The 27,267-nt window shown below is 38.3% G+C and overlaps 1 protein-coding gene across 4 annotated transcripts in view; it reads left to right on the top strand.

The window, feature by feature from the left end:
- The window catches only part of DGKI (diacylglycerol kinase iota), a 503,130-nt gene that overhangs the window by 241,036 nt on the left and 234,827 nt on the right, over positions 1–27,267 (top strand). For all 4 annotated transcript variants that reach the window (XM_063642297.1, XM_055284147.2, XM_055284146.2 and 1 more), the window contains exons 9-12: positions 6,054–6,128; positions 6,604–6,702; positions 15,377–15,459; positions 17,375–17,435. In XM_063642297.1, coding sequence (XP_063498367.1) covers positions 6,054–6,128; positions 6,604–6,702; positions 15,377–15,459; positions 17,375–17,435 — 318 coding nt within the window. The remainder of the gene's footprint in view (positions 1–6,053; positions 6,129–6,603; positions 6,703–15,376; positions 15,460–17,374; positions 17,436–27,267) is intronic.

Genomic DNA, 27,267 nt, shown 5'->3' with positions numbered 1-27,267 from the left:
CCATGATCCATTTCCACAAAGAGTATACTCAATAGTGGGGAATATAGCTGGAACTATCTAAGTCACTGGGCAGAGTGTTTGTGGATTTTGAAAGAGAAATTCAGCTGTGTGTAAATCCTTAATAAAAGAGTGCCTCCTATTATCTAGGAAGGTTTACTTTTTGGTCAGTATGCATCTTTGGGAGAAACACACAAAGGATGGTGAGAGGAAGGGGCCAAAGAGGTTGGTTGAATCAGCCATGGTCAGCACCCAAGGTGGCCTATCTATCCAAGGTGGAGGTTGGTCAGTGCTACCTAAGACGTATAAACACAGTGTGAATATGAAGCAGTATGGAGCATTTTCGGTCGTGGGTATCACGGTAGGCTAAATGGAAAATATGCCATTTGTAGTTGGCCTTAAAGGATGTAGGCAGTGTCAGTGAAATGAGGGCTGAGAAGGACAGTAAAAGTTGATAGAACTTGCTGAGAACAGTTAAGATGGATCTTTAAATAAAGTCAGCTTTATTTGGGATATTTGTGTCTAAACAAATGACTCTAGAAAGGAGGAGTAAAGGAAATCTATTTGAGCGTATTATGGTCAGGAGACATGGTTTATAAAGAGTTGGAATTAAAACGCATATTTCATTTTTGCTCCACGAGCCACTGTGGAATTGGCATCTGTGTGAAACCTTGATGCTAATGGGGGTGAGGGCTGCTTGGGTGATTTGCTGGGTTTCATCACCTCATTATTTAGAGAGATGAAGAAGTTATTTTGTAGAAATAAAAAGATAATGGAAGATAGATGATTTTAAATAATTCAAATGAAAACCCCAAATTTACGAATCAAGCCTGGATCTGTTGATATATTTGAAGTCCAAGTTATGTTTAAAGTTACAAATGTCAGTGTTTCTCTTTTGGACTGAAAATATTACTAGACAATATTTTGATTGGACGGGCAAGCTAAAGATGTTCAAATACCAGTGCGTATACTTGGAGCTGGTGGATTGAGACTTATGTGAATTTTCTGTGGGGTCAAGTTGTAGAAGACCACAGTTGAGAAAGCTTTCAAAGAACTTATGTATCATGAGATGACACCATTTGAAAAAATATTTTGCACTTGGTCCCCTAAGTTTTCCAAACTGTCACTGTCTTATGAATCTCACTGGGCTTCTCCTATCTTCTAAAAAGAATATAAAATGAGGCCGGGCACGGTGGCTCACGCTTGTAATCCCAGCACTTTGGGAGGCCGAGGCGGGCGGATCATGAGGTCAGGAGATCGAGACCACGATGAAACCCCGTCTCTACTAAAAATACAAAAAAGTAGCCGGGCGTGGTGGCGGGCGCCTGTAGTCCCAGCTACTTGGAGAGGCTGAGGCAGGAGAATGGCGTGAACCTGGGAGGCAGAGCTTGCAGTGAGCCGAGATCGCGCCACTGCACTCCAGCCTGGGCGACAGAGCGAGACTCCGTCTCAAAAAAAAAAAAAAAAAAAAAAAAAAAAAGAATATAAAATGGATCCTCCATTCTCTTTCCTTAATATAGCCTGTTGTGACTTCATAGTACTGAGTGGGAACAAGCTTGTTTCTTTGAAAGAATGATAGTGCTCAATCTTTTATTGTTTAGTTTGTAGTAACATGAGTAATACATAAATATGCTCCCTGTAAAAATTAAACATCTCAGATAAGAGAGTCTCCTTTCACCAACATTTAAAATGATAAGCATCTCCCCTGTCTCTTCCTATGATATATGCAGAGTTTTTACTGTGCATTTCCGTGCATGTAAATGCACCCACAGAACCACTTCAAGTGTAAGGGTGTGTGTTTTTAATAAATCATTCTTCACATAATGCTTTAAAACTTGACTTTCTTAGTAAAAAAAGATTCTGGGGAAAAGTCTGTGTTACTATATGTAGACTTAACTCATTTTTCAAATTGCTGTATGTATCCCATGCTGTGGATATATCCCAGTTTATTGATCCATCTGCCTACTGGTGGATATTTATATTGTTTCTAATGTTCTACCTATAAACAATGCTGCATTCATTTCTTCATAGCCCTGTATGAGCTTTCTTCATAATAGTCCCCCTTTTTTTGGTTTATCTCTTCTGGTTAGATAATCTTCTTAAAATACTGGGAACCCATGAAATGTAATAGCTAATTTTGTGCAAGGACCAATAATGTCCTGTAAATTAGCCTCAAAGTTGCCCGAACCATTTCCTTTGGTGAATTCTAAAGCTTCATTAGTACTTGTGATTTAGTCAAATAGGCCTGGTTGGAGCTGTTGGGACCCTGTCTATAACTTTTGGAATAAGTTTTCTTTATCCTTCTGCCTGCCCATCCTCAGAGCAGCCTTTGTTCCCTGGCACAATGGGAGCACAGCAGAGAAAGAATGCACTTTAATAGACAAAGTCTATTACTCTCTCTCCTACTGTCTACCAGAGTTTTGTCCAGTATATGATGGGGGGGAAGACTTTATTTAGGATGACAAAGAAGAGATAACAGATCTCTTCTCTTGAGATCTGTTATTATAACCAGTCATTTGTGATCTTATAACCTGGAAAAATCCCTGAAGACTAGTAAGAGGTAGTTAAGTTTCAGTCACAGTTGAGTGATTTGCTCATAAGTATTTCTTAATAGCCCAGCAAGGAGTCATAAGTATGATCAGGATTTTATTGATAGGATTATTTCTGTGGCAAGGTAAAATTATCCTAGTGTGAAGTACAGGAAAACAAAAAGCCTTTTTATTTAGGTCTTTAACAAAAGAGCAGGCACAGAATGTCTAGGGGGTGACTGCTATTGGAATCAGAAGAATGCAAAAATCCAAGTGAGGGTACAGCATTTCACTGTGTTTTTAGTGTTGATCTTGCAAAGCGAATGCTTTTATCACTGAGTTAGCTGCCCTTGATATAATAGAGATGCTTTGTTTTGGAACATAGGACAAGTGTTAAAGGTTTCTTGCATATATCCCCAACAATTCTACACAGTAACTTCTTGACATAATTTTAACATTCTCGAAAAGCGTGCTCTTCTGTTTAACTCTCTCAACAACACTGACCCAGGCAGGACAAGCGATCCTGTAGATTATCAAGAGTAGGTGATTTATTTCATCATGGTCAAAACATATACAAAATCTGCCTTCACACCCATCTGTTCCTAGAGATAGAGATAGATACATATTTATACAAAATGGAGATATGTATTTATACGAAAATAGAAGGGAGCCATGGGATTTTGAGGTGTGCTGTGAAATTCCTACTATTTATCTTTTGTGTTTGACTATCCGTAGGGCTGTAAGCTTACTCAGAGCTCACATAGATGCGCCCAGGTACTGTAAGTCAACCACTGTGCTTGGTCTCTGCCCTGTTCTTGTTCTGTGAAGTGAAGAAGGCCTCAGATGCATTTGGTTTGGTGAGGCTAGAAGCACTTGTATTTGCTCCCTCTGTGTTAAAAAAAAAAAAAAAAAGCCCATTTTGTGTGTCTGTTCCCTGTAAGAATTGAGTTCTTTGCCTGCTCTGTTTTCAGACATCAAGCCTTACTTTAATGTGTTTTTCCAACTCTGTGCTCCCCATACGTGTTTGATCATCAAAATCACCTGAAATACTGTGAGTTCTATGATCAGACAAGTTTAGGAAACAATCTTAGTCTGATGTGTTAGATCTGTCTCTTGGAGTTGAATTGCTGATATCCTGTCAAGGACCCAGGTCCATGGCACGTTCCTGCAAGCACTTGGTGTCTGGCATTGCTCTGGGCAGTAAATGAATTAAAACTACAAATAAGTTAGGAGGCAAGCATTCACTTCCCAAGGATCCTTTCCCAAATCAGGAGAGGCTCAGTAAATGCTGTGAATTATAGGAATATGTATTCATTATTTCAACAATGATTCGAGTGTACACTATGTGCCAGGAATTTCTGCTCGGTGCTGGGGACACATAGCTGAGAATGAGGCATTATTTAGAATGAGCTAACATCTACTGAAGTGCTTATGGTGGGATGGATACCCAGCTAACTGCTTCACATACCTTTGCTGGTTATAACTTCATAACTGTCCCGTGAGGTGGGTAGTGTCACCATCATTTTAAAATTAAGAAACTGTTATTTCAGAAGTTTGACTGACTCGGCCAAGGTCACTGATCTCATAACGGGAGATTCAGAGTCCGTAATGGACATACATTCCTGTCTCTCTTCATCTTCTGCTTAACACAATCTATGTGTCTCCTCACTTTCCTGTTTCTACTGCCATCACTCTGTGATAGAGTTGTCTGGTAAACTTTTAGAAAGTATCCTTGCCTGGGCTTTACCCCAAACAGATGAAAGAATAGTTGATGGGGCCCAGGCATGAGCATTTTTCAAAACTCTCTGGGTGATGCCAATGTGTAGAGATGGTTGAGAAGCATTTAGAGCATTGTTAATTGACACCAAATACATACTGCTCCTGCCAGCCTCGTGGTTTCTAGCATTCTTCTTAGATCATTTGGCTGATTAAATGATTAATGATTCCAAATCACTTTTCTTCCCTTTTAAACAAACAGAAATCTATCAAAATATAGCAAATACTTTCATAATGCAAAATATTCCTCAGTGAGGGACATGATAAAAGACCCATTTAACTGAGAGTTTAGAAACTTGAAGATCTATTTTCAGGGGGAAGTATAGTCAACAGTGAGTGATGAGGAATGGCCTGGGGTCTAGAGCACCCATGAGCTCCTCACTCTCTCTTTTCCTGGTGTGACTCTGAGATCCTGAGATCTTTTAATCTGATGGGAAAGAAAACCTTGGGGCAGATGGTAGTTCTTGAAAATTTCCCTCATCCCTGGTGAACACAGGTCATATATCAACTTATTGTTTTTCCCAAATCCAAGTCAAAGGAAAATAAAAGCTAAATAGGAGCTTACTAATTTGGATGACTTAGTATATGTACTTTATACTAAAGATTATTTTGAATGCTCAAAGAAAAAAGAATACATTAAAAAGTAGAAGAATAGACATTTGCATTTCTTGAGGCTGTTTGACAACTTTACTCGAACAATGCATGCATATATATTTATATAAACTTTTAATTGAAGAATTCTGCATTTCTTGCTGTCAACACTTTGTTAAACATCTATTATATGGTCAGTAATATCTTGCCTTTTAAAGATAGCAGTCTAATTAATCATTGACTCTCCACTAATTAAATCTGTTTTTATCTTGTCTTCAATCAGTGGGTTGTGACTGATCCCTATGACAGGTTCTTCTCAAAGCATCTATATCAAATATTAAGAGAAAATGGTTAGTTGAAGTAATCACAATATTGTGGTCTATAAAATTTCTAGAAAGAGAAAGACAAGGAAAGTAAATTTGGGGGTCACTGTATTTCAACAAGTTTAAGGCACTTTTATAAGAAGAAAAAAATCAAGGCTACCAGGGGAGGGAAAACTTTTTAAACCATTAGGTCTTTAGACAGAGAAAGAAAGAACAATGACTTCCATCCCACTGTCATAGTGATTTAAGGTGAGTATTATCTTTGCATTTTACAAGTCAGACAACTGATAGGACAGTTGGATCATAAATTTTGAGTAGGGTCAAGAGTCATTTTATGACTATTACTAGAAAAGATCATTACCAAAAGAGTAAACTAAGAAAAAAAAAAAACAAAAAAGAAAAATAAAAACATGAAAAATGGCCTCCTTTTTTACATTTCCACATAGGTGATCTCCATACGAGGAGATGAACTTGAACTTGGTTGGGCGGGAGACGAACCTGGTTGGGCGGGAGACTGGAGCCCCTCAGAGAATTTGGGATTCTTCCATTTTTACTGGGAGGGTTGGCAGGTATAACATGTGTTGTTATGTGAGTCCATGAGAGCCTCTGGGGTTCTTACTCCCTGCCTCTCCGTGTGGTGGAGAGTCAGTCGCTTACTCTGAAGCACTCGACTGATTTCTGTCTGTGGCTTACCCATGAACAGTGGCTTGGAAGTGTGAAAGCATGAGAAGCATGCAGTGGAACAGCATGCGCTGCCGTCATCTTCTACTTGGTTCTGCATGGGAAGGCTCCTGGGCTGGCTGCCTCTGAGCTCAGGTGTTTCTCTCTCTCCCTACAGAACTCCCTGAAGGCTTCAAATCGGAAGAAGAAGAGAACAAGCTTTAAAAGAAAAGCCAGTAAAAGAGGGATGGAAGTAAGTGTTTCAGAGGAATTTCCACTTTCTTTCTATAGTCAACTCTGTCCTATGAGATCTGGTCCAAGTTGATTTTTCTAATCTATCTTCTACCACTGCTTTCTCCTCACTACACTCTAACCACAACAGAATTCTTTCTGTTCTTTTAAAAAAAACAAATGCTCAAAACTAACCTCTGCGCTTGCCTGGAAATGTTATCCCCAAGATGATGATGATGAAGATCAAAGCTAATATTTCTGGAATATTTGGAGTTTACAGAGTAAAATAAAAAGCCTGGCTTAATTATCTGGAGCAAATGATAACTTGAGATACTTTCTTCCAAGCCTTACGTGGAAGTTGTGTTAAGAGTCAGCCCTGGGAAACAAAATGTATTATTGGGGTGGTAGTGGTGGTGGTGGTTTTCCACCTCCCTTGCCCTGGGGTTGCCTTTCAAGCCATGGATGTGTATCCTAACAGTGCTGATTGCTTCTTTCAGCAGGAAAACAAAGGTCGTCCTTTTGTGATAAAACCCATCTCTTCTCCTCTCATGAAACCCTTGCTTGTATTTGTGAATCCCAAGAGTGGAGGCAACCAGGTGAGTAATTTTTCATGATTTTTAACTTAGAAGTGTTGATAATTTCTTGAAGACACAACTCTCACTGCCAGTTAAAATAGTACCACTAGGATCCCAAGCTTTGGAAGACACTGGTTTTTCAGGAACAAGCTTATTGTTTCTCTGATAGCTTTACACATTACAGGGCTGGGCAAAACCTAGATGTTCTATAATTTATCTGTCTGCTTCCATATAAGACTATAACAGAGGCACTTAAGAAACCTAACTACTGACTTTTTCCTTACAGATTTTCAAGAAAGGATATTCTAGAATTTCTCTTAGTTCATATGTTTCAGGATTCCTCAATTCTTGTAGTTAGGAGGCCCTTAATCAACTTCTTTTTATTTCTTTCTATTGCAATTTAGATACAACTACTTTTGTCCCTATCCTCAGAGAAGAAAAAAGGATGATTCATGAGCCATGATAATCACTACCAAATACCACCAAAATTATAGAAAATATCAACTTCTTAAGGTTTCACTTGGTCCTAGCCCAAATCCAATAGTACAGATACTTATCTCATTTGAGAATGAAGAAATTGACTTAGAAAAGTTAAGTCTAAAGGCATGCCTGAAGTGGCACCGCTCTTTAAAGGACAGAATTTGTTCTTGAATCCTGGTCTTTGTCTCTTCATCCAGTTATCTTCCCACTCTCTGAGGCTTCTTATCAATACTCTTCTATGGGCTGTAAGTTTCTGCTATTTTCTTCTGAGTTTGGATGAGAAAATATTTTCTTTATCCACGAAGTATATATTTTACATTTTGAGACAAGATTCCTCCAAGTTTTACAATAAACAACTGGAGATTTGAAACCCTTTAGTCATCCCGTATAAGGAAGGTAAGTTGTATAATCAGGATTGACCCACTGGTCGAAGATGATGTTCTTAGTACTAAAGACAATGGGCATTGTCCAGAATGTATTAATTAAAATAAAACTTCTCTTAGGGGAGCTTGGGATTTAAATGAAATATTATTCCTCCTTTCATCTCTCTCTTCAAAATTCTCAAAAACTTGTTATGGTAAAAATATGAACATTTTGGAGAACAAGGAAAATAAATTTGTGTAAGCAAAGAAACCATCTGTTTTCAAGTCCTGCAGTTTTGAGTTGCCGAGAGATCTTCATGGAGTAATGATGGCAATTCTGAGACATCATTAGAGGAAGACCTAGACGTGGGTTTCCTTGAAATGAGGTTTAATTTTCCCTGAACCATACCCACTCTCTTGGGCTAGTATCCCTATGTTCTATCAAAGGTTAGAGATGCAGTTGGGAACCCTGAGACATGGAAATGTAATTGGTTCCATGATTTTGGCCACCTGAGCACCACATATTAATTAGTTTCAAATATATTTTGTCATGACAGTCCACATATAGGATGCATTTATTAAATCATTATAAGCTCTCTTTCCTAGGGCACACAGAATCTTGTAAGTTATCTATTTCTTTAAGGAGCTGATGATCCAGTTAAGACATAACCTGTTCCTATTCCAGTCTTTGTGTAAATTATTAATGACGGGGACTTCAGAGATTATCTAATATTGCTTCCTATTTCACTAAATAGAAAAGAGAGGTCAAGGAAGCTTAAAATGAATTTTCTAAAGACATCTCGTAAATGACACAAAAGGAACAAATGGAAAATAATTTAAGCAACATTAACTGCATGTGACTTCTAAATTGAGTGGCTCAGACTGCAGTGCTATGATATTTCAGAGGTAAGCAGTGACTGGGGAGAGATAAGGAAATGGTGTCATGGACGTGGCTGAAATCAAAGATGGGCACGACTTAGTTATGCAGAGGAGAGAAGACTGGAAGGTCTGTCCTTTTCCTGCTCTTTACTGTGGCAGATTCCTGTTCGGCAAATTCTTGTTCATCCTTCAAGGCTCAGTGGTGCCTTTCTGAACCATTTCTCGAGATCAATCATCCTGTCCACTTTGCCCCGATAGCCCTTGGTACACACTTGCATGATATGAACTGCAACATAACTGCTCTGTGTGCATCTTCACTGTTGGGATACAGGTCTACCATTGAATATGTGATTTCTAGAACATGGCATATAGTTAAATAATTGTATAATAGGATTAGAAGAACAGATGTCATGATGCCGATTATTCATTTTGAGGACAATATGATGAGTGGTGCATGCATATTAAGTTATTGGAAATGCGATTAAAGATTAGAATGATCCTATGGAATCACGTCTTCAAGAAACAGGATACTTCAGGTTGAAGACTTTGGATTTATGCAATGGAAACTAGTTTTTTTGCTGTTTAAAATATTTTAGTTTAAAAAATCTTTTGGCTTTTGAACAGAGGAATAATATGGTGGAATTTAATGTGCATATGATTCAGATGGGAATTGTGTTAAAATGCAGATTCTGCTTCACTAAGTCGGGGCGGGCCCTAAGATGCTGCGTTCGTAACAAGCTCGCAGGTGCTGAGATTGCTGCTCAGAGAACCATACTCTGGTTAGCAGGGCCTTGCTGTGATCAATAGAAAAATAGATATTTTTTGTTAAATCTTGAGTTTTGCCTTTTAATAATTTACTTATTCCACTCACCTGCTTTTAGGTATAAAGCATTCCTATCTCCTTCTGTCTTTGAAACTTAGGCTTTAGACTTTTTTTTTTCCTTTTTTTCTTTTTTTTTCATTTTTAACTTGCTAGTCTTCTGTTTTTTAAGTAAATTACTGGACAATATTGCCACCTACTGGCAAGAAAAATAGCTTTTTTTCTTTATATAATCTTTTACTTGTGTAAGAAAAACATTTTGAAGGAATGTATTGGGATGAACTATGTAAGGACTGCTTCTATGTCTCTCTTTTAAGAAATCCCATATTTTAAAACTCTTTAATTTTTTTCTAAATTGATACATTCTTTTTGTACATACTTATGGAGTACATATGCTATTTTGATACATTTATGGCATGTATAGTGATCAAATTAGGGTATTTAGCATATCTATCACCTCAAACATTTATCATTTGTGTTTGAAATATTTCAAATCTTCTAGCTATTTTGAAATGTACAATATACTGTTGTTAAGTATAGTCACCCCACTGTGCAAACACTAGAACCTATTTCTTCTATATAATTGTATGTTTGTACTCACTATCCAACCTTTGGTCATCCCCCACGCCCACCACACCCTTCCCAGCCTCTGGTAACTATCATTCTACTCTCTACCTCTGTCAGATCCACTTTTTTAGCTCTATTACATACGAGTGAGAACATGTCAATTTTTGTCCTTCTGTGCCGGGTTTATTTCACATAAGGACCTCCAGTTCTATCTTTGTTGCTGCAAATGACAGGATTTCATTCCTTTTTATGGTCAAATAGTATTTTATTATGTATATATATATACCACAGTTTCTTTACCCATTCTTCCTTTGGTGAACACCTAGGTTGTTATATCTCTTCTTTTAAACTTAGCAGTAATTGTCTCTTTGTTTTTCCAACACTCTTAAGGTAGCGATGACACTGGGTGTTTTGCAAAGCTGTAGAGCTTGGTAGCGCTGCTGCTATTATTTTATTGGGATTTGAATTATTTGAGGAATCAAGGACCAAAATTTCAACTTTTTAATTTAATTTAATTTAATTTAATTTAATTTTTTTGAGACGGAGTCTTGCTCTGTCATCCAGGCTGGAGTGCAGTGACACGATCTCAGCTCACTGCAACCTCCACCTCCTGGGTTCAAGCAATTCTCTTGGCTCAGCCTCCCAAGTAGCTGAGATTACAGGCATGTGCCACCACACCAGGCTAATTTCTGTATTTTTAGTAGAGACAGGGTTTCACTATGTTGGCCAGGCGGGTCTGGAATGCCTGACCTCGGGTGATCTGCCCGCCTCGGCCTCCCAAAGTGCTGGGATTACAGCACTGTGCCAGCCAAAAATTTCAACTTTGAATACCTCCTTCTGTGGAAAGAGATAGTAAGTGTAAGATAAAGTTTACTCCAATGCAGTCGCCTCCTATGTGTGGAAACTTTAGAGTACTAGAGAAATAGGTCCCTCCCTTACACTTCTGTTTGCCTTAATGTCAAAACTTAGATTTTTCTTTGAGGTCTTGGACTCATTAGCATCTTTCTGAGTTTTATAGAATCCTGTGATACCTCTCAGTGTTTCCTGCTTTCACGCTGTCTCTCCCTCACGTTCTGTCATGACTTTCTCTTCCAGTGACCTAGACTTTAACTTCAGGGTAAAGCAATGTTCTGACCTCTAGGATGATTCTAGCTGGTCATCCCTGAGAGCCAAGGGATCCAGACCCTGGCTTTGCACACTGTTCGATGTGGAATCCTAGGGTAGAGGTATGGCAGGAGTTGGATCCTTGGGTTACAGGTCCCAGGGTCTTTATCAGTAGGGTGATGGAGGAAGAGGTATCCAGTCTGTGGACAGACACATGCCAGCTGAGTTTACACCACCATCTGGGAATAGGCTTTCTCAGACTAGGGCCACCTGTCCTAAGTCAGGGGCCAGTCACATCAAGGTGGGGAGAAGGGGAAGACAGAAAGAGTAAATAACTTCAGATGAGAAATTTGAGTCCCAAAACTGTTTCTAAATAATTGGACAAACAACTTTAATGAAGTGGTTACTTTTTTGCAGTACTGGAAACTTCTCAACCTAGTGATAATTCAAGGATCATTATGTTTAGATAAAAGTTTAGGCTCCTAAGGTTTAGAGTAGGCAGGGAAGAGGGCAGAGGGCAGTCAGTAGATGAGGACACTTGTCAAAATCCAGCCTCAATATCTTCTTGTCCAGCTAGCCTCAACAGATGGAATTAAAACAACCAAATGATGAATCTATGGAAAGTCCTATTTCTGAAATTATAACATTGGTGGGAGGATTGGGCAGCTAAGACCCAAACTAGCTCCTGTGATAGGTCTGGTTCCTTAATCTGTAGCCAGAGTGATGTATATAAAAAAAGTCAGTCTGGGAGAAAAAAAAAGGTGGTCTGAATCTCTTAATTAAGACTTTTGAATGACTCCTTGTTTTCTATAAATTAAAGCCTAAGCTTCTCAGCGTACATTATTTAAACCACAACTCACTTCAGCTGTCTTCTCTCTTGCAACTCCCTATCTCATGGTTCAGAAAAGTGAACAGAATATAGCTTTTTCATGGGATGTCTTGCTGTTTCACACCTTTTGTGCCTTTACCTTGAAGTTTCTTCATCTATTTGAGGTGGAAAGAAACAGTTAACTCTACTCATTTTTCAAGACACATTTCAGATATTTTACTTACAACGCCTTCTAATCTCTCAACTTGGGCTTACGAGTGTTTCCTTTGGGCACTCATCATCCTCAGCAGACATCTGTATCAGAGAAGTTCCCATCTTTAGTGAATTAATTTATTTTGTATTGCTCTCCTTCCAGTAAATTCTGAGATCCTGACGGCACACAAGGACAGAGTAGGGGCCTAATACGTATTTATCGAATAAATGAGGCATTCTGTTTGGATTGTTTGAAGCAGTTTGAAATAATTATTTCTTAAGCCCTTCCTCTCATTAATGTATTTTTCTCAGGCCTTTCTTATTGTCTGGGCAGTTGTTCTTTCTATAATCTAGATAATGCCTGCATGATATAAACCAAGACTTAGTAACATAGCAGAGTTTCAGCCTACACCAGAGTTATGGTGCTTTGATCAAGATTGATGAGCTGTTTGAACCGACCCATTCTTGATTGCTTCTCCACACCCCCTTTCCTTTATGAATAATGCACAGAACTTCCTTCTGAGAGCAAGATCATCTCTGTCTTGTTCATCTCTGTATTCTCCTACCTAAAACTGTGCCTGTCACATAGTAGGTGAATGAATGAATCTTGTTCAATCCAGCCACTTTTTGGGAATTTGTATTCTCCTGTTGCACTCCCTCCCTAGTACTTGCTGCTTGGAAGAATAATGTTCTTTTCACTCCTTAGGAATACCCATTCTTATAAGATCTAAAAAAGTTCTGTGGCCAGTGAGGTATATCTACAACAGCATGCATGGATTGGGATTGGCATATAAGCTGTTTTTTTTCATTTAGAGAAAATTAGACTCTTGCACAAAAGTTGCAGTTTTTGTGTTTGGCATTATAGCATGTGATAACTATGAGTGTGTTGGAGAGTTGTTAGTGAGTGACAGGTGTCTGAGCAGATTTAATCCTACTATTGAGGAAGAAATGAATTACCCTTCTCCTGGTGAATTAATATTTGTCAAACCATTCAGTTACATTTGATAAATTACCTCTATTAAAGCTTTAAAATGACTTAACCTAGAGGTAACAGCAGAGTTAATAGAATTCATTTAAATGTGTGAGTTAGATCTTTGTTTCTCCACCCACTAGGTGGAGCATTTTTTCAATGCTTTCTTTTAGATACTTACCGTTTTTGGTAATAAATACCATATTTTGGAAAGAAGATTACTTTTTAAAAGATGTAATTATATCATGCCTGAATGTCAACTTCAACAGGGTAGCCATGCCTGGCTATGCAAGTTATCTCTACACAATTGCAGGGATGTTATTCCAATAGACTGCAATAGAAATGGCACCTCTGTGGCCACTCAGACCTTTTAGAGAAATTCAAGTTTAAGGAAAACAACCTCTCAATGCTTTTTATTTTTATTTTTTGGAAGATGTTAATTACCTATTAATATTTGCATAATAGAGAGGCTGAAACTGAGATGTGCACTCTACTATAGCAAAGGTGGAAGGGAGTAATTAACATCAACAATTCAAACTACTCTAGCAATCTAAAACTGAACAAAGAATTTTCTAGCAAGTCAGTTGGAAATGTTTTATAAATTAGTTGGTCATTAAAATAACTTCTGCATTACCTATTAAACATGAAAGATTATTCGAGATAATCCCAAGCACACTTTATAGCAAGGCTCAGCATGAGAAGAGGGAAAATGATCCAGTATTTAGTGTGTATATATATCTAAATCTATGTTTGAATTTGATAGGAAGCAAAATATGTCATTTGGTGAAACTGAAGGATTCATTGTAATTATTAGATAGAATGTGATTCCTAAAATTATAGCAAGCACATGATAAGGCAGAACTTCTAAATTATAGGTTTGGCTGGTACATGCAACAAAAGACCTGCATTGGCCTGTGTAACAACAGGAGTAACAATGTGATAATTATAAGCTACACTTTAGAGCTCACATTCTCAAGTGTAATTTAATGAATAGATTAACAGGCTGCAAAAAAGAAAAGGATTAACATTAACAAAGGGCTGTTTTGTGCCATATACTGTGCTAGATACGTGACTGCTACTGATTCATTTAATTCTCATACTCACCCTGGAAGGTGGACATCCTTTCTATTTTATATACTGCATTTCTGCAAGGTTATAAATACTCATGATTACTCAGAACACTAAAGTTAGTTTGACCTCAAATCTCATACTATGTCCACTATACTAGGATGACTCTTAAATGCAGCTTATTAGATATACAAACCTAGGCATATTTTAAAGAGCAATGATGATATCTACTAAAACAACAATATTATGAGCAACAAACTCGGCTCAACTGGTCAAATATTATTTGCTATAGGTGATAAAATGGGGCATCCTACTCATTTTTAAAGCTCTTTTGGTATTGCTTGACAGAAAGATCCTTCTTGATTTTTTGTTTGCTCAATCCACTTTAAAAATGATCTCTAAAGTGACCTTATATCTGCTGTAATGATGATCTCTATAAATGTCACAGTTACTTAAAATGCCCTGAAAATGTTCATGTGAGAGAAAAGTGTTTGGCTTAAACAAACCAGTATAGGCATGGAGATTGAAAATGTCAAAGTAACCTGTGATCTTACTAAGAAAGTTTTATATATGTATAAAATAACTGGGAGCCTGGGATACTTTTGCTTCAGTTAGAAAAAACTATTTCTATAAAATTACATTAATACTTAGCTAATACTGCCCATATGTTATACAGATAGTCTGTACAATAAAGTGAAAATTAATGTCAAATTACATAGACTAATAACTTTTCTATATGGATTTTCATACATTAATGATAGTAAAATAAATAGTATTCATTAAGGGCTTACTGCATTTTAAACACTGTGATGTACTTCTCAAAAATTATGGCTTTTAATCCTTGCAACAAGTCTACAAACTGGGCATTCTTATCTCTGTGTTAAAGAAAAGGTGGGCTGAGCTAAATGAAATGAAGAAACTTGCCCAGAGTTACACCGGTTAGATAAACATCTAACCTGACATTCAACCTATGGATATCCATGACCAAAGCCCGTGATTTTAACTACTCTTCTCTACTGCTTATAATTAGATATTATTTTATTTATTCATCATTCATTCACTCACTTATTTTTACTTTTTGAGACAGGGTTTCACTCCTGTCACTCAGGCTGGAGTGCAATGGTGTGATCTCGGCTCACTGCACACTCTGCCTCCTTGGCTGGGACTAAAGGCATGTGTCACCACACCTGGCTAATGTTTGTATTTTTTGTAGAGACGGGATTTTGTCATGTTGCCCACGCCAGTCTCAAACTCCTGGGCTCAAGCGATCCACCTGCCTCAGCCTTTCAAGGTGCTGGGATTACAGGCGTGAGCCACCGTGCCCTGTGTATTATTTTAAGTAGAAGTATTTATTTTTTAAATGAGCAGTTATTCTTGGGAAATTTCTTCCTATTACTGCCTTTTTGTGTATTTATTTTTTACAGGGAACCAAAGTCCTGCAGATGTTCATGTGGTACCTGAATCCACGGCAAGTCTTTGATCTTTCTCAGGAAGGGCCAAAAGATGCGTAAGTCTGGAAATATTCTCCATGGTCCATATGTATTTTAGGCAAGCGAGAATTTTCTGCTTCATTATCTGATTACCTTGTGAGGTATTTCCTGACCATCTGTCATCTACCTTCTCACCTGTACTCTCCTTCCTTTAAAACTTCATCTAAAGTTCTCTCCTACTCTAGATTGGCTTAGTTCCCTTCAAAACATATCTTCCCAGCTATTAACTCAGGATACGTCTAGTGTGTTTGTTACTTATGTATGTGTAACTGTAGGTTGTTCTCCGCAAATCTGTGAATTGAGAAAGGACTCATTGTTTTTCTATTTCTTCATGTACAACTTTGGAGATGCACATTAATGGAATGTAAATGTATGTCTGTGGAGGGTGGAGCCATGTTTGTTTATGAACATTTGAACTGAAAAGAGAGAGTGTGTGTGTGTGTGTGTGTGTGTGTGCGTGCTTGTGTGCGAGAGAGAGAATCAATTGATTATACCTGAGGACTCTGTACAAATGTGGGGAAGACATATTAATTCCTGCTCAATCCCTTTTCTGAGCTTCTCAGAAATCTCATTCTCTGCTTGTTAGAAGTGTTTAAAATAAAGTCTAGATTGTAGGTGACCCATATCCTGTTTCTCCCCTTTGGTGGAGAGGCACGCAGTGGAAAAGACCAAGGACACTTCTGCTGTTCTCTGGTTCCCTGTTTTAAATTCATGTACTAGGATAGTTCAGATGTTATCTGATAAATGTTAGAACACAAAGATACCATTTATTTTTTAATAAGTAACAATATCAGAGGAAAAGGTGATTTCTAGAGAAATAGTATTCTTGTATAAAATGGATAAATTACTTATTTTAAGCATGCAGATTAGGAAATATGAAAATTAATTTGTTATTTTCTTAATGTATAAATTTCTTTGCCAGTTGAGTTTGCTACAAGATTCTTTCTCTCTCTGTCCCATAACACACACACACACATATATATATATATATTTATTTATTTTTATTTTCTGTACTTGATTATGCTAAGGCAAATCTGCTATCCTGGGATGTGCCATTTTAGGAGCTTATTTTTCTTAAGATTTTATCACTTTAGTTAGACCCTAGAGAGACACTTGAGAGGTCACCATAAAGAACATGGTAGGACAGGAAATATTTTCAGGAAAAAACCATATTTTGTGATTTAAATAGGTGATATTTTCTAGATTACAGCCTCTAGCAGCTTCCCCTAAGCAAAAGATTTAGCAGGGGCAGTGTCAATGCATTTTCCTGAGAGCCAAGAGGAAAGACAAAATGATCTTACTTCAAGCAGAGAAGTTTGAAATAAAGAAAACTCAGTCAATCTTCCCACTTTGGGTTGGAGGTATAAGTGGTGTGTAAGTAACTGAGCTGAGAGAGAGACTAGATGGAATTGTAGATGTGATACCTGTGTTCACATCTGATAGTGGGGAAGCCTCCCCGTCTTGCTGAAAAAGATTTCTTAGGATTAAGAGTAGAAAGTATAAGTTAGAAAAAGTAAATACATCCAGGGAAAGCTAATAAATATAACGAGGGGATATATAAGGACTATTGATTATCAATTAATGATGATTTTCTTGGGGAAAGGAGAAGAGGAAATGATGGGAAAAGAAAAGGAAGTCAAAACTAATGAGGAAAATAATGTTGACATATAATAGAAGTTATGGGAAATAAAGGACATCCTAAAATCCCTTAAATTCCAGCGTTGAATTATTTATTCAAAAATAATGTCTGATGCCTACACCTGTTCCACTTGTGGGAGTCATTCTTCCTGTGGTTACTTGGGACTTATGATAGCATTGTCATCCTCATGATTATACATTTTCTCCAGTGGACACCACCCCTACCCATGTTGTCCTCTGCTTTCTCTCTGCTCTAGCCAGTGAAATGTTCTTTTGTTTACTTTTCCTCTACAGGCTTGAATTGTATAGGAAAGTACCAAATCTGCGAATTCTGGCCTGTGGTGGGGATGGAACGGTAGGTCCCTGAAAGAAAATCCAGTTCTCTGCCAATTCTATCTTTCTTATTGTTTTCTTGTGGCACTTCTTTTTATTCATTGCCCAGTCTTTCTAATCCCCTAACACATGTATATCTGTCATGTGAATCATAGCCCCTAAGAGTAACAAGGGACTTTGTTATTTTCCTTATGACTACATACTTGATCATTCTAATGTGTGTTTCACTCCCTCGACTATGCTGTATTCTTTCCTGTGCCATGAAGTAGGGATGTGGTCAAATCCTTAAAATGAAGATTATAGATAGATAAATTCCTTTTAAAATATAAGCTGAACTGTTTCCATTTATTCTTAATAATTTGGCCACAGTAGGGAGAAATACGTGGGCACAATTGAATTATTACATTTTTTTTTTACTAGTGGGAATAAAACTCAGAATATTGACTATTGTTTTGCCTTAAAGATTATTAATTGGTCCTATTTATATTCTTTTTTGTTGATATATTTTACATGTATTTGGGGTATGTGTGATATTTTGTTTTATGCATAGAATGTATAATGATCAAGTCAAGGTTTGGAGGTATCCATTACCTAGAGTATCATTTCTATGTGTTGGGAACGTTTCAAGTTCTTTTTTCTAGCTACTTTGAAATATATAATACATTGTTGCTAACTGTACTCACCCTACTCTGCCATTGAACATTAGAACTTATTCCTTCTGACTGTATGTTTGTATTCATTTATGAAGAAAGGTGGAATTGGGCTGAAGGTTAATATCATGGATATATTTTCTCCTGTTTATTATGCCTCATCTGTTTTCTCCATTTGGCCTCTACTACTTATGGTGATATAGTTAACAAAGTAAAGAATTGAGAATCATGACATTTAGATTGTGTTGTCTGGTTCTTTTTCTTCCGGATTTGGAATCTGATCTCATAGGATCTACGATTGTATTATGAACTATCTTTAGCTTTTCTCTAATTTCCCTAATTAGAATGTTTTATTCTCAAAGGTAGCAACAAAATCTTCAAATACTGTCTCTCTTAGCAAGTAAGCACTTCATGTAGGGTTGGATACACATTATATACCAATAAATGCAATGAGAATGAAATAGAACTGTGATTTTTATTGGTCTCTCAGATACCGTGTGGAGAGTAAAAACAATGTTCAGTTGGGAAAAATAGTCTTTATCTTTATTCAAGGTTCATATTACACATTATTAGTTTATAAAATTCATTATTATGTCTTACAGCAAAGAAGCCAAACCTATTTAACTTTTTTAAACCCAACGTTTTTCAAAATTGTTTGGCCATGGAATTTTTTTTCCCCACACAATAGCAATTTCAATTGATTTTAGTGTTCTAGGGAGATAAATTTAAGGGATATGCTAGGGCAAAATTTCCCAACTTTCTTTAGTAAGAATTGCATCCAAATGAACCCTCTGAGGATGGATATACTGTGTGCTTCCTAACTCAAGCATCCCCCAGCTTAGTTATCTTTAATGAAAGGGTAAACTCACTGTGACTCTTTACCATACCCAGTTATCTTCCTTATTTTAGCATCTACTTGCTTTCTCATGTGACTTCAGCATCTCACTCACATCTTTTCTCCTTTTCTAAACCTCAGTAACAAAAACAGATAAGTTGAGGATGTCGTCATTCCTCTTTCTTAACTCAAATCCACATAAGCTACGCATAACATCCCCAGATCTTGGACTTCTTTGTTGCCTTGGGTGCTCCATCTCCCAGGTCCCCCTTTCTCCATGGAAACTCCCACTCCACCTCTCCCTGCCTCATTCTCTTTCCTTTCTTCCTCCTTTTCTTTTCTTTTCTTTTTTTTTTTTTTGAGATGGAGTCTCCCTCTGTCGCCGAGGCTGGAGTGCAGTGGCACAATCTCAGCTCACTGCAACCTCTGCCTCCGAGGTTCAAGCAATTCTCTTGCCTCAGCCTCCCGAGTAGTTGGGACTACAGGCACGTGCCACCATAGCGGGCTAATTTTTGTATTTTTAGTAGAGATGACATTTCACCGTGTTAGCCAGGATGGTCTCGATCTCCTGACCTCGTGATCCACCCGCCTTGGCCTCCCAAAGTGCTGGGACTACAGGTGTGAGCCACCGCGCCTGGCCGAAAAAATCTTGACCCCTTATAATAATTTGCCCGTTTTCCTTCTTTACTCAGCAGGTATGTGGAGGAAGCACTGTGCTAGGTCTTGTAGTATTGAGATATTCTCTGTAATTAGATGAATATTTGAAAGTATGGGATTCCAGTGAATAAAGGATAAAGAGGAAAGAGAGCCAAGTCCACACACTTGTGAAACATATAATTATGGGGCCTGAGCCAAAGTCCAAAAGGAAAATAAATGAAAAAACAGAAGAATAGGACAACCACCAGTCTGTTCTGTCAAGTAAACAAACCAAAAAAGGAGTTGCAAGAAAGAGGCCGTAGTTACATTTTTAAGGAGAGACTGAAAAGTTACCATGGAATATGGAATTTCAAGAAAGCAGTTTCAATAGAGTATGTGGGACAAAACCCAGAATGATGAGTAAGTGAAAGTTGGTACAATCTTAATAAATTCCTAATGGCCAGATCCGATTACAGTTTCGAATGTCTGTGATCTCTCTGATGCCATTGTCAGCCTCCTGACATGTAGACTACCTACTTCTCCTACTTTTCATATCCAGTCTTTTCAAGCAACTTCATTAATGATACCATAACTTATGAGTATTCCAGAAGGGTAACTAATTTTTTTTTTAATGTGGTAGGTACGTTTTCCTCTTAGGGACATTATCTATCTTTTAACTTCTGTTTTTACCTCCTCTGATGTAATTCACAAACGTACTAGTCATTTACACTTGGATGCCGCATGGCTATTTGCATTCAGCATGCCTAAAATAAAACTAGTACGTTTACCCTAGAGTTGGTGCATTTAAACTAATTATTTTTGTCAGTGGTAACATCTGTACTTAAAATACTCAGAATCAAAACTTTGCTTATCTTGTACCTTATGTAAACCCAAGTTTTATTTAATTTACCTTGTTAGAATAAGATGTTTTGTGAAAAACATGGGGTATATGAAATGTTTATCATGGTATGTGACTGATATTTTTTTGTTTTGTTAGTTTAGAAAATGAAACTTTTAATTGTGGGTGGAGGCAGAGTTTATATAGAGGAAACAGCCTGAGGAATTCATAAAGAAAACTGCTGGCTTTAGGCAAGTGGAGTATAATTCTGAATTCAGGTATATATTTGACATAAGGTATTCAGCCTTTAGTTAGTGAGCACATCTATCATTGTAGAAGCTGGCAGAATGCTGCCAGTAAAGTGACAAAGCTTAGGGAGAAATCAGAAATCGAGTATTTTTCACTGACTAGGATAAGGCTATATTACCCTATAACCATATTAGTTTAAGAGCATTATTTAAGGTATAGAAAGTATTATTTAAGGTATAGAAAGTTTGCATTACTTTGGAAAAAAGTTCTTAGGCTTCAATATTAGCTACTTTAATTGTATATTATTTAAAAAATACATGAAAGGCCAGGTGTGGTGGCTTACGCCTATAATCCCAGCACTTTGGGAGGCCGAGGTGAGTGCATCACTTGAGGTCAGGAGTTTGAGATCAGCTTGGCCAATCTGATGAAACACCATCTCTATTAAAAATATAAAAATTAGTCAGGCATGGTGGTACACAGCTGTAATCCCAGCTACTTGGGAGGTTGAGGCAGGAGAATCGCTTGAACCCAGGAGGTGGAGGTGGCAGTGAGCTGAGATTGCGCTACTGCACTCCAGCCTGGGTGACACAGTGAGACTCTGTCTCAAAAAAAAAAAAAAATATGAGAAAGCAGAGGGATACATCCCCAATAATGCACTTGGAAGTGGAGGTGAAAGAGGTGATTCTGCCCTCATTTCTGTGACCTTTGGCAGGTTCCTTAACCTCTTTTGAGATCTTCTAAATCTACAAAGAAATGCATTCAGATCTCTAAGGTTCTTACAGCTGTAGCATTATAATAATATAGGCTATTGTTCAAGGGAACTTTAATGCAAGCCAGATTTGTACAATTTTGAATTTTCTAGAAGGTACTTTTGAAAAGGTAAAAAGCAGGTGAAATTATATTTTATTTATCTAAAATAGTATCATTTCAATATATGTTAATTTATAAACGTTAAGATATTTTATGTTCTATTTGTACAGTCTTCAAAATCTATCATATATTTTATACTTACAGCACATCCAATTTGGATTAGCTATATTCGAATGCCGGATCACCACATGTGGCCAATGGCTGCTGCATTGGACAGTGCAGGTGTAGTCTATTTGTTACTGGCTTGCACAGTTCAGAGGCTGTCACATAGTTACAGCTGTCAGATGGTCTGATCCCATTTTCAGATCTCTTGGCTGCAATAAAATTCAGCCAACTCAAGAATGATCTCAAACCTTCATGTTTATAAGTGAGAAATAGCCTGTTTTTGGTCATGTGATTAATTTGTATTTTCTCACTTCCTTGGCCACACTGACACCTATTCAACTCCCAATGGCTGTCACCCTGCTGAAATATTGACGAGCACATGAACTGATCTCCTGAGGCTCATGTACCCTCATTATGGCTCCTTAAGGTGTGTGACCCATAGTCCCTATCTATCTGGCTCCTGACTTTGGTGAACTTGGCTGGATCTGCAAGTCCACCTGTAACCATTTAAATTATTTCCAAAAGGCCTGACATTAAATTGACTCCAGCCATCCAATTCATGCTTATTTCTTGTTCTATTGGCTTCTCTAGATAAAAAGACATCCCAAATGGTAGACATCCCTATGCCCTGACTCACCACAGCCAGTGCAAAGAAGGAAGTATTATTTTCCTTTAATCGATAGGGACAATCCCTCATCCTAAGCCCCTTTCCTCATTCATCCTCAGCCTAGTTATATTTCATCCTCTTTCAATGAGTAAGCACACAGTGTACCTTCAGTGTGGATTCTATATTGTTTCAAGAAAAGGTCATATTCTGACTTTTATCTTGATTTCTTTTGGGCTAATTTTAAGCACATTTCTTTTAACACATGTTGGCTTTATTAAGTGCAAACATACATTAAAATATCAAAAGGAAGAATTATCGTGCACATATTCAAAAGGGTCCCCCAGCCATCCAATACTGTGTGGTCATTTTCTTTCAGAGTTCAGCAAAACTCTTGTTTTCCTTTGATTTCCAAACGTGAGTGTCCTTCGCTCTTTGGCCTGCATGTACTACAAGGCAGTGCAACGTGCATCTGTTCTGTTGGAAGAAAATATCAGTTCGCTGTCATCTCCACCCTTCAGCCACCCCTCATGTTAGTATACTGCAGAATGAAAATATTGTTCAAAATGCACTTGGTAAACATTCAGTGACAACTAATGCTAAAAACAGACAGATGGTGGCAGCATTGACCAGCTGCTGCTGTGCATGGCTGCTCAGGGACAAAGCGGAGGACCTGGTGTTCTCAATCTGTCAGCTCTGCTTTTCCTAGGAAGGAAGGAAAGAACTTTGCAAGCTGGAAAATCATTAGGCCCAATCAGGATAACTTTCTTCAGTTCTGGTGGAAAATACACCAAGTGCAATAAGTTGCAGTTAATTAAATAATGTAATTGAAAGGGTGCTAGGTGAGCTGGTGGAGATGATTTGGGAAAATACGAAAGCCGTGGCAGAGTTCCTGCCCATAGAACCTTTCAATGTGCAGTCTGGACTTCAGGCGGAAACAGGTTCCGGATTACTGTAAAGACAGAGCTTCCAGTAACAGCTTTAAGATCTTTTGTAAAGTTTTTCTCTAAGGACAGAGACACAGATTGTTTCCCAAGATTTTTAACGTCTCCTGCTATTGTGTGTATTTGTTTCCATTTTGTTTTTTATAGCCCCTTTTTACTGCAGGACACCTCTGCTTTTACTGTTCTTTATAGTCTGCAGAAGAAAGGCTTCCTGATTTGATGGCAGCCAAAGGTGGGGCTGATTTGCAAACTCAGGGCTCAACTTTAAGTGGAGAAATGGGAAGAGGACATTTTGCTTCTAGGAAACTGGGCCTTTATTGATGAAGTGAGAAAAGAGGAAGCAAAATCTAGCTGAGTCATAGTAGCTAATGTTAGTTTAGCATTTCCTGTTTGTCAGGCACTAGCTAAGCAACGTCTACACATGAGTTGATGAAGCAACTCTAAAAGACAGGCATTATTATTACTCTTGCTGTACAGATGTGAGGGGAGCTTAGACTAAATGACTTGCCTAAACTCACCCAGCCAGTTTGTGGTGGAGCTGAGCTCCCTGCCGCTCATCTCGCTGCCCCACACTTCTGCGCTGTGCTGTCTTCCGGGGATGCTGGCTGTTGGGGAGTGCTGATAGAGCTGCTGGCTGAGAAATAGTATTCAGGAGCTGTGGAGGGGCGATATAGACCCACCTCAGCCAGAAAACTATTAGCCTAATGTTGGTTGTCTGTGGGAGAATTTCAAGACAAAATCTGTGCTGTGAAAGGCAGGAGGCCTTTGATGACTCCAAGGGTGATGGAATGATGAAATGCAAGATTTTCTGCTTATATTCAGGAGACAATGACATATTTGATCATTTGGCTACAGAAAAAAGAAGACAAAATCTGTTTATCTGGTTCATAAAGCAAATCAATTGATGAGAGGCGAAGCACCTTTACATTCACACCCTGTGTACTTGTCCTTTTCTGCATAGACCAAGGGTAAAAGGAGAAGAGATGGTGAGAAATCCACGCACCCTGTGGACTCTGCCTTTGTGAGGACTCATAGCTCAGTATCATGAGAACTCCTGACAACCTTCTCTGAGGAAACAAATAGGAACACAGCCTAGAAGATTTGAATGAGGGCTATTAGAAGACACAGCATCGGCTGGGTGTGGTGGCTCATGCCTGTAATCCCAGCACTTTGGCAGGCGGATCACTTTGAGCTCAGGAGTTTGAGACCAGCCTGGGCAACGTGGCAAAAGCTCCCCATCTCTACAAAAAATGCAAAAATTAGCCAGGTGTGGTGACTTGCGCTTGTAGTCCCGCTCGGGAGGCTGAGGCTGGAGAGTCGCTTGAGCCCACGAAGTAGAGGCTGCAGTGAGTTGAGATTGCACCACTCCAGACTGGGCAACAGAGTGAAACTGTCTCAAAAAAGACAAAAAAAAAAAAAAAAAAAAAAAAAGACACAGCATTGATTCATAGAAGTTGTGGGACACATCACGTACTTCAAAGTCATTTGGAAATTGTGTTCCATGGGCAGTGAATTAACCCCCTGACGTTCCATCTGTTTTAGTATTAGCATTCCTCCTGCAATGTGGAATTGTTTCTTTGCAAGCTCATCTTCACAGGAAGTTGCTTTATTTAATTTTTACTTTTCTATCTCTGAATCACTTTGGTTTCTAGTGATATTGAATTGTTTTCAGGACTTTCAGATGAGAGCTGGGTTTTTCTATAGATTCCTATGGCTCCATCCTGGGAAGATGGCAGGGGTATGTCATTGGGCTTTTGGGAAGTTGGGTCGAGCACTTACCAGAGAGGCTTTCTGGGCTTCTTTCAGCCCTAGCAAGTCTCAGCTTTCTGTGGGCCCTGACCTCAGACTGGTTTTCACATTCCTCCCTCTTCTCTTCCTCCCTGCTATGGGAGAGCCTTGCTCCTGGACAGCTTGCTCTCGGTAGGGGACGTGCTTTTATTTCTCCATTATCAGGCAAAAGCCAAAATCCCGGCTTCCTCTGCTATTTGCAAGACCAGGAGCCAAGCTGATCCAAGCCTTCACCCCAGCTCTGCCACTGTGTATTTTTTTTCTGGCCCATTGAAGCTGTGTCTTTTTTTTTTTTTTCTTTTTTTCTTTTCTATCATTGTTGTGTCTGAGTGAAATGGGGTATTGAAAGTGTAAACTCGTAACATTTTCTTTACCCAGAAAAGAGAGACATATTTCAAGCGAGCATAAGAAAAATGTCTAATTTAAATCTGCCTGAAAGAAAATGGGCTGACTTGGGAGTACAAATCATAAAGGAGAGGTTGAATGACCGTCTCTTAGAGAAGTTTTAAAGAGAATGCCTTCTTCTTCCTTCTTTGGAAGGGGTGGTGAATTAGATTTCTACTGAGTTCCCTCATGGGTCTCTGAGTCTGGCTCTATTCAGGGCTGTTGTTTCTGCAGTTGGTGATCCCAGATGGGTGGGCTTTTTCTGAGTGTTTATGTCCTTTTTATGGCCTTTAAGACCCCTTCTTGCAGTTTATTAGATCTACTTTTACTGTGTTTAATTTGTGCTTTTAGCGGTGCAGAAACAATGTCAAGCACAAACATCAGAACTAATTTAGCATCAGGCATTTTTGTTTGGACTTCAGTAGCAAGCTTTGTTGGTATTGCACGTAAAAGAAGAAACTAAAGAAGCTCTGGGTCAGAATCTAAGGATCTGTCTGGGAGTAAGTTCCCCAGTTGAGGGAAATGGACAGACTTTTTGACATTTATAGGTCTGGATTTTTAGTTACCACATTGGGTGAACCATGTGGTCTGCCTTTTTAGAAGATAAACACAATTTTAGACATAATTGGTACACGAGCAAGTTTTATATCCTGGGAAGTCATCTTTGTGGAGGAGAAAGAATTTTAGGTGGAAGTCAGGAGAACCAAAGTTACCATGACTCTGACACTTCTAATCATTTAGTCTTGAGAAAATTCCATGGTTTTTTTTGCACCTCAGTTTATCATTCTGCAAGTTCACTGAATTTGATCAAGCAATGTTTAAGGTTTCTTCATCTCCACAGGTTCTGAAAATCACATGCCACTGTTTCCAGGAGGGTCTGGCCATATCCAGAAGGGGATTGAGCTCTTTATTTAGAGACTCCTTACACCTTAGCAGTTTAGGGGTTGGCCACTGGCATTAGGCATTCTCTATGGTGTAAACCATGTGATACTAAGGAGGTCACTTACCCTTCCAATTCTCTGTTTCCTTATCTATAAAGATGGAAATGAAAATTACATTAATATTTATCTTACAGAGAATGTTTTAAAGTTTAATACAATAATTCATTAAAGGACTTTGCTCAGGCATGGCACATAGAAAGGCATCAGTATGGGCCTGGCACAGTAGCTCACGCTTGTAATCCCAGCACTTTGGGAGGCCGAGGTGGGCAGATCACAAGATCAGGAGATCGAGACCATCCTGGCTAACACGGTGAAACCCCGTCTCTACTAAAAATACAAAAAATTAGCCGGGCATGGTGGCACATGCCTGTAGTCCCAGCTACTCAGAGAGGCTGAGGCAGGAGAATGGCGTGAACCCGGGAGGTGGAGCTTGCAGTGAGCTGAGATCGTGCCACTGCACTCCAGCCTGGGCGACAGATCGAGACTCCGTCTCAAAAAAAAAAAAAAAAAAAAAGCATCAGTATGTCCATGTTTGTGTTACTGTGAACTCCTTGAGAGCAATCTTTCTACCTTATCTGTCACAGCCTAACTCATTTATCTCTTTATTTTGGTTTCTTAGTTCAGGGTTTTATATGAAGTAGTGTTCAATAAACGAATGATCTAGTATTTTCAAGAAACATGACTCATACAAATATAGAATGAATACATGTCAAAAAATTTGCTTAGCTCTTTAATGAGGGAACCTGCAAGATAGTAAAGCTGATTTATCAGAACTAGAGAAAAAGAATTATGTACTTCGTATCAAAATAATTTTTCTAAATTTGATGCAAAACTGATCAATGTCCTATGAGAGAATAAAACTATAAACTTTAAAGCAATCATCTCTTCTTGACATTTGTCTCTCTATAGGACAGAAATCTGTGTTAACCTACAGTTACACAATTCTTAGATAGACCTGTGAAACACTATTTTAATATGACATTATAAGGATATTCAAACTCCTTTTTGCC

This window comes from Symphalangus syndactylus, chromosome 6 (assembly GCF_028878055.3).
Source record: "Symphalangus syndactylus isolate Jambi chromosome 6, NHGRI_mSymSyn1-v2.1_pri, whole genome shotgun sequence".
In the NCBI taxonomy this organism is placed as follows: Eukaryota; Metazoa; Chordata; class Mammalia; order Primates; family Hylobatidae; genus Symphalangus; species Symphalangus syndactylus.
The sequence above is the reverse complement of the archived record's forward strand: the minus strand, read 5'-3'. Positions and strand labels throughout refer to the sequence as shown.